The following is a 12,775-nucleotide window of genomic DNA, read 5'->3' as shown; positions in this document are numbered from 1 at the left end:
TTGAAATGGTGTAGTGTGCTGTACTGTAGGGTTTAAAAATGGCTATAATCAAATGAACTTCATGTGAATACTTATCGTCAGGAATTTAGAATGGTGAAAATAATTGTGCATAGATTTTTTCCTGCCTCTGTTCTGTACACGTTCCTACTGGAAGCACATTTCTGTATCACATGAAACCATGTGCTACTTTAAACATGTGATCTTTTTGCCATGCTGGGTGTGCTTTTCTTTACCATTTGTACATGTTTTAGTTGCACACATCAAATTTTCTATCAATCATCACCATGTCTAGTATGGCTTCTTAGGATGATAAACACAGAAGGTTGTTACCATGGATAATATACTATGAACTGATCATAGTTAGAATAGGCAGCTACTACAACTACAAGTATTTTGGCATGTTTCAATGGCTAGTACACATACATAGTAAATGTAGGATTTTTGGTGCTTTTCTTCCTACTGAAGCAGGCAAGATAAACATGAGTATTGTAGAATAATGTACCGTTAGGTATTCGTTGTAGTAATATGATTTTAAACGTTTACTTAAAAGATGAAGGCATGAGTTAAAAATGACAGCAAGTATTTTATTTTGTCCCGTGGTCAGTAAGTCAAGATGTATGTCTTGCCAGTTTGGTTCTGTCAGAACTTATGTCCATGCATGCTCAGGGAAGTAGTTGTCTTTTTATCTCCCCTTGACTGGTTATGCCCGACTCGTATGTATGTAACACAGTTTTCTGTGAAACTAATTACTGGTGAGAAAATATCTATTTTATGTGTAACTTTTCAAAGAATAAGTTTCTCAACACAGTTACGTGCATGTCCCAGTCCTGGTCTTCTTCCAAAGAAATTGTAGTTTATGTAACATTGTCATCAATCAAATGTGAACAAACTGCAATCTGAAGTTGGATATCTGTATGTATAGGCTATAGTGAAATTATGACAGAACAGGTTTTCAAAATCATATTCATAAAGATGATCTTTGTCTGATGTAGCATCTGGCTTTCAGCAGCTGTGGAAAAGATGTGTTATATATTGTCACATATTATTAGAATCAGGTTCATAAATAATGTAAACAATGCTGTGGTTCAGGTTGGTCCGGAGAGACATCAGACTCACTGTGTGGTATATGGTGCATGAACCTTCACTTGCCCCTGCAGTTTCCAGAGAATCACCACCAGTCTTGTCCTATACATGCTGCAGTAAGTTTGTGCCAGATGAATGATGTATATGTTTATTAGTATGTAGGAGAGTAATATATTGATTTGAGAATGACCTTGGCATGTTCAATGTGTGTTTTTGTTTTGCTGTCAATTTGTTAGATGTGCGGTGAAAGGACTGTTTATAATCAGAAATAAACTGATTTTTTAGAATCTGCTGTGTTGAATTGATTTTGTTCAGTTCAGACAAAACAGACATGTTAAGTTACTAACTATACCCTGTGGGCAGTTTGGTTACGGTGTGGTTGAAGTGTCCTCTGGGTGCTATAGGAGGGGACCTCTGGACAACTGACAGTACAGACATCTAGTTGAAGTGTCCTCTGGGTGCTATAGGAGGGGACCACTGGACAACTGACAGTACAGACATCTAGTTGAAGTGTCCTCTGGGTGCTATAGGAGGGGACCACTGGACAACTGACAGTACAGACATCTAGTTGAAGTGTCCTCTGGGTGCTATAGGAGGGGACCACTGGACAACTGACAGTACAGACATCTAGTTGAAGTGTCCCCTGGGTGCTGTAGGGAGGAGACCATTGGACAACTGACAGAACAGACATCTAGTTGAAGTGTCCTCTGGGTGCTATAGGAGGGGACCACTGGACAACTGACAGTACAGACATCTAGTTGAAGTGTCCTCTAGGTGCTATAGGAGGGGACCACTGGACAACTGACAGTACAGACATCTAGTCGAAGTGTCCCCTGGGTGCTGTAGGGAGGAGACCATTGGACAACTGACAGAACAGACATCTAGTTGAAGTGTCCCCTGGGTGCTGTAGGGAGGAGACCATTGGACAACTGACAGTACAGACATCTATAGTCCGTTTGGCTCAAAAGTGGACCGATGAATTGCAATCTAACTCAAAAACTAATCAACATATACTTTAAATTTAAAAAGTTGTTTAACAAACTATCATTAAAATTTTGACACAGTTCACTATTTGTTATGAGGGAGGAGTGCAGAGAAAGGGACAGCCAGGTGTTAGAGAAGCATGTGCACAAGTGCCGACAAAGTTATTGATTCATTAACCTGTGCTGTGCTGTCTCCATCCTTTCTCGCACACCTGGCTGTCCCTTTCTCTGCACTCCTCCCTCATAACAAATAGTGAACTGTGTCAAAATTTTAATGATAGTTTGTTAAACAACTTTTTTATTTTTAGGACAAATTCTGCAAAAACCTCACACAGTTGGTCTGAGGTTTTGATTACGATCAGTGTTTCATTGAGTATTTTGTGTTTATTAGTTTTCGAGTTAAGATTGCAATTCATCGGTTCGCTTTTGAGCCAATTGACTATAGCTGAAGTGTCCCCTAGGTTGTCTGGGTGCTGTGGGGAGAAAGACAATGGACTGTACAGACAGGACAGGTGCAGATTTCAATCACAAACACGGTAATATGAAAATCATAGTTTATTTATCCAAGACAGAAGTAATGCAATCATAATGTAACAACACACCAAACAGTTTAACAACTGACCACTTTGGCATAGCTGAGTAAAAAAACACCCAATAGAAACATATTTCACTGATTTCCTCATATGACCAGTTGAAATCTTTCTGTGGTAATTTGACAAAGTATGTGGTTGAATGTTACACATATTTGTGAAAACAGTGAGTGAACAGATATCTGTGTAGTCTTAACAGTGTAAACTTAGGACTGATGTTCTTGGGATGACACTGCAGGACCAAATGTATAGATAGAACTAGGTATGAATATATAATGGAATGTCACACTTAAGAAACACACAGTAACAGTCCGATACAAAGGAGAACAACATGACAATGTGCCAAACTATGGCTCCATTGTGTAGGTGGGCATTCCTAATTTGAAGTTGGAACCTATCTCCCATGGACAATGACCTTTTCAACAGATTAATAGGTTAGTTTTCATATGCAAAAGTAAATGATTTAAGGTCTGTTAAAGCGTTCTTGCTATCTTTGTTTTGTGTGTGAGGTTCCCCTTCTGAAAGCCTCTGTATTCCCCTGTTTGTAAATGACACTCAAGACTCAAGTGTGGTGGAGAATAACTATGTTGGTACAAAATAATTTGTTGAAACAGCCTTCAGCTCTGGTCAACAATTTTAACTTAGTACATTGAAATAACAATTACACGTGGATGACTGAAAGGGGAAGTGGGCTTGGGACCATAAGCAGCTACATTAAATTTGATTCCATTGATTGCAAACCAACATTGTCAACGGTATAATATATAGACATTAAAAATGATGGTCTGCTGCACAAACTGGTAAAGTGATGATATTCCTGATTACAATCACAATGCTGTTAATGCACTTCATCATTCTTTCTTCTTCCACGTGATGCAGGTTCTGGTGCTGGAAAGATACAATGATGTTGCCAACTCATGACCTTGTCAATGTAGGATTTCATAGACCCATCAGTGCCATATAGGAGACAGCTGCTTCCGACATAAGCAGTGTTCATCTAAATACATGCTATACATCACTGATCATCTCGGCCAGCAGGGACATATGTATAACTACTTGCCTGGAGAACACATCAAATATATTTACTTTCCTTATTATGTCTACTGGACATCTTCATATTACTGAAATTTGTTACAAGAAAAGAAGAGAGAAGAAAGACTTAGTAACATTTAGAATGTGCAATGTTTTGCTTGGTGGATCTTTGATTCAAGAACAAACACAAACAAAATACTAATTCTCAACAAGAAAATTAACATATGGTTCAAATCCATTACCAGATAGACTGTGATGGGAACAAACCAGTGGAAATCCCTTCAAAACTATGCATGAAAAGTCAAAATATTTAGAATTATAGTCAAATACATTTTTTAAGAAATGGCACAAATTAGACATTTATTTATACATAGTGAATATGACTCTCATGACCTGTACCACATCTCCCAAGCTTTCCATTCAGTTTACAACAGTATTAACTCCTGCATGGCAGCTTACACTGATAGAAGATAATCCACTGAAAGAATCTATCCACGCTATATAATCCCACTGATGCAGTGGAGATCTTCAATCAATGGACACATTGAACATGAAACATATACAGACAGCTCAGGTCCTTTACAGTAGGATGAATAAAGGTAACATAACATGATCTTGGGGAAACACAGTAAATTAATGATTAAATGAATTATAGATTTAGGCTTCAGGTGAATTCTAATTCAACTGGTTTGACTTAATAGTTAATGTCCAAAATCAAATCTACAAAACAAGAAATTCAACTGGCCTAACAATAGGAGTATGTCTTGAACCACATTTACAAAACATGTACTTCTACTCTGGCCTGACTTAATAGGAGTATGTTTGAACCACATTAACAAAACAAGTAATTCTACTCTGGCCTGACGTAATAGGAGGGTCTTGAACCACATTTACAAAACAAGTCATTCTACTCTGGCCTGACGTAATAGGAGGGTCTTGAACCACATTTACAAAACAAGTAATTCTACTCTGGCCTGACTTAATAGGAGTGTCTTGAACCACATTTACAAAACAAGTAATTCTACTCTGGCCTGACTTAATAGGAGTGTCTTGAACAACATTTACAAAACAAGTAATTCTACTCTGGCCTGACTTAATAGGAGTGTCTTGAACAACATTTACAAAACAAGTAATTCTACTCTGGCCTGACTTAATAGGAGTGTCTTGAACAACATTTACAAAACAAGTAATTCTACTCTGGCCTGACTTAATAGGAGTGTCTTGAACCATGTTTACAAAACATAATTCTACTCTGTAATTCTACTCTGGCCTGACTTAATAGGAGTGTCTTGAACCACATTTATTTATAACCAACAAATATATGCAGCCATAAGCATTCTACATGTATTTACAAAGCTTACAGCCATTAGATGTATATGGGGATCTGTGAAAGGATGTAAATAATACTTTCTTTGGTAAGGTATTAAGTGTAAAGCTTGTCAATATCCTAATAATACATTGAAAACAGGTATGTTTTGAGTCCTGACTTGAATGTGGCAATACTATCAGAAACTTTCAGATTGTATGGTTTGGCACGAACAGAAACTCCTGATTGGATGATCAAAGGCAGCGCTTGTTTGAGTAAGGAGTAAGCAGGTCAGAGAGATATGGGGAATCAATTCCGTGACGGGCCATGTAGGTCAAGCAGAGGATTTTGTAGTCGCTTCTTGCCTTGATGGGGAGCCAGTGCAACTGTTTAAGAACAGGTGTGATGTGGCCATGTTTGGGAATGCGACTGATAATACGTGCGGCCGTGTTCTGCACCTTCTGTAACTTATCCAATAGCCTCTGACTGATCCCAAACAACAAGCTGTTGCAGTAGTTTGAGCCTTGAAATCCCTGGCGCCCGGACTAAGGCATGGGTGGCTTCAGCTGTAAGATATTGGCGGATGTTGCTGATGGGCGAAGATGGAAATAGCAAGTCTTACGAGATGTTGTTCACCTGTGTTTCCATTGACAGTGATGTATCAAAGTATATGCCTAGAGCTTTGACAGATGAGCTTATAGGAACAACTGCATGGCAATGGTTAGTTCTTAATGGGACATCTTGAAATTTGGTGACTTGTTCCTACCAGAAGTGCCTCAGTCTTCGGTGGTTATTGAGTTTAAGCATATGAGTTGTCATCAGGACTTGATTTCCCCTGTAGAGAATTACTGTGTTACATAGAGACTCATACCAGTTGGGCTATATATGAAGAATATTAGCAAGGATGGTGTGTTCAGTGTCATGGCTTCGAAGCAACAGTTTCCACAATCATTACAGAAACCATGGCAACATATCTACGTTTACTTCAGTAGTATATCACTCCAATCCAGCATACAGAGAGATCATGCATCGGCCTCTACATAACTCCCTCAGTGTGGGAGTTTCATCACATATCAGCAGATTACATTATGGAATATCACCATATTCTCAGCTTATCACAGAAAGTTTTGTCATGTATTGGTGATGTGACTGGCATGGTCAAGACTTGGGCATCCACGACAAGAAATAAGGTAGATGGGCCAGGAACTCGATTTTTGTGACATGCGATGAGCTGTCCTGAAAAATAAAAAACATTGTTCATAGAAAAATTATCAATAATCAAAAACCAAATGTCGTATGATTGAGAAATTGTAAATAAATTAGTGCTAAGTAAAGGTAAAATATATATTTCACTGTTGTGCAGACAATACTGTCTCAAAAGGAATGAATTCGTAAAAAATAATGTGTTTGTTGTTTAAAAAATGACTGCCATATTCCAGCTATATGATGGCAGTCTGTAAATAATCGAGTCTGGACCAGACGGTCCAGAAATCAAGAGCACAATCTTTACAATTGGGAATTGCAGCCTGATTACCCAATCCCGTTCTGACAAGCTGCAGGCCGGTTCTAACGATATGAGATATGAAGGAAGGAGTACATGATAACTCACGATGCCCATGGTGTTTGTGATGCTGGTCCACAGGCTGCGGTCAGACTTCAAGTCCTTCTCAAGTCCAGTACACAGAATCTCCTGCAGGGACTCTGTGGATATCTTACCCCTGTTATTGCGGTCAACTTGTTGGAATAACCCCTGGAAATATAACTCATGTCAAGTACACGTGTTAACCACAGATGTGTCTGGATACAATGTCACAGCCATGGCTATCCCATCACCACCTTTCCCAAGATGTCCCATTCCTAAAACAGATCACCACATCTCTCCAGAAACGTACACTTTACCATTTAGCTCTCCAGAAACATGTACACTTTACCATTTAGCTCTCCAGAAACGTACACTTTACCATTTAGCTCTCCAGAAACATGTACACTTTACCATTTAGCTCTCCAGAAACATGTACACTTTACCATTTAGCTCTCCAGAAACATGTACACTTTACCATTTAGCTCTCCAGAAACATGTACACTTTACCATTTAGGCAGATCAGGAGAGATATAGTAGAACGTAGACATAACAGACATAACAAACTATTCAAAAGACTGAACTAGCAATTAACACTACTTGCCCCTGACAGTGGCAATCAGCATTGTAAGCTGCAAATCAACTTTGCCACAATAACAAAACACTAGCAATATCAAAAACATGAGGAAATTGTAAATTTTATAATAAGTTGTATATTTATATACTTATCTTATCTCACGGTATGCACCTCTCTTCTTCTTCTACGACCATGTGTGGAAACGTGCTGTAGGCTAAGTTGAATCAAATCTTACTGGCCTTTGACCCGCCCTGACCTCTACCCCTCACTCCGACATCAACACCTGTCAATCATCTCCGTAAGCGTGCAGCTCGCTCAGATGATCATGTGACTACCTGTGCCTGTCATTCTCGTCTTGGAGCTTCCAGTAATCTGTGATGTGGGGCAGGTAGGGTGGGTATCCATCACATGAGATAAGATAAGTATATGAATATACAATTTATTATAAAATTTACAAATTTTTAAACTTATCCTATCTCATGGCATGCACAATCCCACGGTTGGTAGGAGGGCCGCAGATTCCCCTGTCAATACGTACAACCGGGAAGACGCAAAACCCCAAGGAGGCCAGGAGAAAGCACCAACTCCTGATATGCAGACTCCAAACTTGAGATGGGTTTCTTGTAACCCCTTGACTTACACAGCACAAAAACTCTAGGGAGTGGGCGCTCCTGAACTAATGTGGTTTTCAGCCGCAACTTTTGACAAGCAAAAGGACGCAGTTTGGCAAGTAGGCCCCGCCGCCCTGCGATTTATCAGGTGACCCCAGTGAATTAAAGTCGAAGACCTTAATCTGGCCAGTTCCTGCTTCGAAACTACCCCCCACAGACACATGCTGGAAGGCGGTGAAAGAGGGAACAGCTCGGTTGCTCAACTAGTTTAACGTTCAGTACCAATCTCCCCTAACTCACCAAGGTGAGAAAGGACTTAGGAGCAGAACGCTTTGAAAACCATGCAGGTAATCAGAAATCAGCACTTTACTGACGTAATTGCTCGGAGGGTAGAGGTCAGTAAGCGGAGTGTCGATCATCTCTGCATGTAGCACAAGACTGTCCTCACAGTCTATTAAGTCATAACTTATGACAGTGCAGACACGCCCTATTCCCATAGGTGAGAATAATCTAATCCCAATGGAAAAAAGTACCAAGACATGGATTACATCGATATCTTTTATTATGTACAAAGCAAACCCGACCAAAGAAGGATTGCTTTATCTGCGAACACGGGACGATGACAATTGCCGCACCAGGACCAGGGGGCCGAATTGATGTAGACCTTCCACGTCTGTAACTGAGAGGTCCCTCAGGTAGTGTGAAGCAAACACCATATCGGATCTCCAAAAACAGCCTTCCATGATGGACTGCAGGGAACAATTTCTATGAAGAGCCATGGTGGAGGCAAGAGCTCGAGTCTCATGAGGCTTTCGCCGTCGGCGGTGGAGGTAGGTCAGCAAAGGCATAAGCACACAGGATCGTAGTTCGCATCCAAAATGCCAAGGTAGTACGGGAGACTTCCGAGGTGGAGGCAGTAGACAATGGAATGAACAATCTCTTACGCAGTCTGCGGCGATCCTGTGAGGCAGCTAGGTAAATCCTTAATGCACGCACCGAGCTTAAGGACAGATCCTCAGTGTCATCTGGGCCCAAGATAGTGGATAACGGCGGAATCGTGAATGTGCGATCCGGCTCTCCTGGTAACTGATTCTTGCGAGAAAATCCCATCGCAAACCAAGGAAAACTCTCGCACGTCTAGGTCTTAAAGAAGACATTTTCAAAATCTTTCTCCTCCAAGGGTTCGTAATCAGCTGACGTGAGATGAGCAAGTACAACGGAAAGATCCCAAGCTGGAGGCCAGAACTTCCGAGATTGGTCAGCCAGTTTGTAAGACCGGTGGAGAGACTGGAGTTCAGGGACAGTGGACACCTTCAAACCCGAGGCCGCTGCAATAACGGTGTTAAGAGCAGCCAGGTAGGTAGATAGTGTAGAACCTTTGAGTTTTCTGGAGGTTCATAGATGTTGAAGGTACTCTGCCACCATCTGCGGGGAGGCCGTAGTGGGGGATGAGACGCCCTTCTTCCTGCAATACGCCTCAAAATTCTTCCATTTGTCATCGTAGAGTGACCTCGTAGAAGTACGATGCGCTGTAGAAATGGCAGAAGCCACCCGTTTAGAATAGCCCTTCGCCGTTAACGACCGATGTAGATGCACCAAGCGTGCAGATGGAGCATCAACGGGGACCAATCTAGCTGGTCGGAGTGCGGATGTATCAGGAGATCGGGTCGAACGGGAAGTGGTATGGGATCTGGTTCGGCTAGGTCTTGAAGGTTTATGAACCAACTTCTGGCCGGCCAATAGGGCGCGACCAAAAGCAGAGTCATCCTCTGAGTTGCGCGCAGTTTCACTAATATGTGAGGAAGAAGGGCCACTGGCGGAAACGCCTCCCACGGAAGAGATCTACTGTCGTAGTCGTCAACGGAAGACAAAGGGTCTGGAACACCTGAGGATGTAATCTCCATTCCATTGGAGAGGGACGACTCGGCCGGGACAGAAAATCTGCGATGACATTTTTCACCCCCGAAATGTGGTTGGCTGGGACTAAGATGTTGAGAGAGTCCACCAGATCGATGAACTTTTGGGTCCACTGCAGCAGTTGAGTAGACCCCGTGGACCCCATCCTGTTGATATGCCAAACCACCGCTGCGTTGTCCGATCGGATCATGAGGGAAGTTGCTCGTAGGACATCCTGCCAGTGACTGATTGCAAGAATCACCGCCCTGAACTCCAGAACGTTGATGTGACAGGCGCGATCGACGAGAGACCACAGCCCTGCCACTTGTTGATTGAGAAGATGAGCTCCCCACCCTTGTTGAGACGCGTCCACATACAGGTGGTGAGACGGAACAAACGGCCCTAACCAAACTCTGTCGCAAACATTCAATTCTTCCATCCACTACAGGAGATGGGGATGGAGCTCCAGAGGTAGAGTGATCAAGGCAACGGGATCTCCCACTCTGATGTAAGGCGCTAGAAAGAACTGCAAGGGACGAAGTTGTAGTTGACCACTGAGGGTCAACGCCTGAGCCGACGTCAAGAGGCCCAGGAGCTCCTGCCACTGACGAAGCGTTCTTGGCGAAGAAGCTGTATCGCAAACTGCATGTGACGAAGCAGAAGGGCATGATTGGTCTGTGCCTGAATGCAGTCGTCGATGTAAGCCTCGAACACTATTCCCTTGCGGTGAAGGAAACTGGTGATAGGCTTCGTTACCCGTGTAAACAGCCACGGGGCTGAAGAAATTCCGAACGGGAGGACACGCCACTGATAGTGGGTGCCCTCGAAGACAAACCAAAAAGAAACTTGCAATGAACCGGGAAGATCGGGATGCGCAGGTACGCATCCTGGAGATCCAAACTGACCATGTAGTCTCCCGGCTTGATAATGGTCTTGAGGAGTGCCACCGATACCATGCGAAAATGGGGCTGAGGCTGCAGAAACCTCTCGTTGAATATCTTCATGTTGAAGATAAACCTCAGTTTGTCCGAATCCTTATTGGGGACCAGAAAGATTGGAGAATAGAACCCCGGGACGGTCGGAGCCTGACCCAGGGATTCGATCGCAAGTTTCTTGAGTAAGGTGTCTATTGTGGATCGAAGAACAGCCGTCTGCTGAGCGGGATACGTTCTGCGATCCAGAAGTAAAGTGCGAGGAGGATCCCCGATGATTGGCAGCTGAAACCCCGTGGATAACATGGAGAGGACGTAAGGGTCTCCCAAGATGATCCAGTTGGGAGCATAGGTCCCAAGCCGGCCGCCAACTGGGGAAGTCAGAAAGGGCACGACTGGAGGTGGAAGAACCCAGTCGTGTTCCAATGTCATCAAGTCACTGTTTGTCAGGCCTTTGCTAAGTGGACTGGTTGGAACGCAGACACTAAGGGATGACGAGGCACCTCACTGAGAGCAGACGGACATCCAACTGACTGAGGCACACCCCCATGAGGCAACGATGAACCCGTAGGGTCCCTGGCATTGGAAGCAAAAGCTGAGCTGAGTGGACCCAGCGCCGAACTAGACACATGAGAGGTGAGCGCTGAACCCTGAGGAAGCGTCGAACCAAATGCCCCATGAGTCAACCTTGAAGCCAGTGAACCGGGAGCACCGGGATAAAGCGCTGAACCGGGAGCACCGGGATAAAGCTCCGAACCGGGAACACCGGGAGCAAGCGCCAAACCAAAGCCACCATGAGTAAGCGCCGAACTGGGAGCACCGGGAGGAAGCGCCGAATCAGGAACACCAGGAGTAAGCGCCGAACCAGAGGCAGACAAGAGCGCCGAACTGGAACCAAGCGGCGCTCTGAATGACATCATGGGATCGGTAACAAGCGGCGCTTTACCAACAGGTAACTGTCCTGATGTAAGCGGTACTGGAGCAGCAAATGACGCACTAGAATAACGTGGTGGTCCATAACCCAACGGTACATGATAAGGGATAGATGTGGAAAAAGGCACTCTAGGAATCATTGACACACCTGTCAACCCCACCGGGATGAGAGAGCGCCGCACCGAAACCATCCACTGCACCCGAAGCAATTGACACATTCGACACAAGACCCGAATGGGAAACAGGCGTAGAATCAACCACCGAAGTGGAAAGCGCCGCACTGCAAGGAAGCGTCACTTGAGATGTAATGCTAGTAATCACACCAAGCGCCGCACGAGAAACCCCCACCTCAGGAACAGAAGTGTGCTGAGGAATAGGTATCACCGAAGAGGGATGGGTTTGAAGAGAAGACGTAGACAACACGACAACCCTAGGTGGTGAGCAGTCTTTGAAAGTGATGGGGCTAGACGCATGCGGATGGAAAAGTTGACGTAAATTTTCACTGAGGTAAGAATCCGACGCCTTCCCTAGAAAATCTTCAGCAGGCAACGGGGACTTTGAACGTCGGACTGCAGTTTTCTTATGGCGTTTAGACACAGAAGGATCCTTAGATGGTTGACGACGATCCCTGTCTGACACGCGTCTACAAGCTATCCCGGGATATTCAGAAAAGCATCATCGTTGAGGTCTGCATAAAAAGTGCAACGTTGAGACCACTCACAACGTCCTAAACAATCAACACATAAAGCATGTGGGTCTGCCGCAGAGAAGTTGCTGTTGCATTTATCGCAATGTTTGTGCTTTTTAGCACTATTGCGATTAGATTTTCCCATTGTAGAAACACAATCAAACTTTCTTTCACGTCCACACGACGTAGCGACAAGAAAGAGAATGACAGGCACAGGTAGTCACATGATCATCTGAGCGAGCTGCACGCTTACAGAGATGATTGACAGGTGCTGATGTCGGAGTGGGGGCAGAGGTCAGGGCGGGTCAGAGGCCAGTGAGATTTGATTCAACTTAGCCTACAGCACGTTTCCACACATGGTCGTAGAAGAAGAGAGGTGCATACCGTGAGATAGGATAAGTTTAAAAATGTAATTTTCTGAATAAAATTGATATTTTATACTTATCCTGACTCATGCTTAATTGCTTGTCTTCCTCCTCTTGCGAACATAGTGGAACACTTGTATCTCCTTATTGAAGCTCCCTTCAATAAAGCGTACTTAAAATCACTAACCACTACTCACCAA

At 43.6% G+C, this 12,775-nt stretch overlaps 1 protein-coding gene across 1 annotated transcript in view; it reads right to left on the bottom strand.

Moving 5' to 3' along the window:
- Positions 1–5,837: 5,837 nt before the first annotated feature.
- The window catches only part of LOC124274123, a 63,421-nt gene continuing 56,483 nt past the window's right edge, over positions 5,838–12,775 (bottom strand). The window contains exons 16-17 of the mRNA XM_046709440.1: positions 6,604–6,744; positions 5,838–6,230 (exon numbers count right to left, since the gene is read on the bottom strand). Of these exons, the coding sequence (XP_046565396.1) occupies positions 6,153–6,230; positions 6,604–6,744 (219 nt within the window). The 3' untranslated portion in view covers positions 5,838–6,152. The remainder of the gene's footprint in view (positions 6,231–6,603; positions 6,745–12,775) is intronic.

This window comes from Haliotis rubra, unplaced genomic scaffold (genome assembly GCF_003918875.1).
Source record: "Haliotis rubra isolate DU_JTF1 unplaced genomic scaffold, ASM391887v1 Scf188, whole genome shotgun sequence".
NCBI classification, from domain to species: domain Eukaryota; kingdom Metazoa; phylum Mollusca; class Gastropoda; order Lepetellida; family Haliotidae; genus Haliotis; species Haliotis rubra.
Note: the sequence above shows the minus strand (reverse complement) of the source record. Positions and strands in the feature narration are given on the sequence as shown.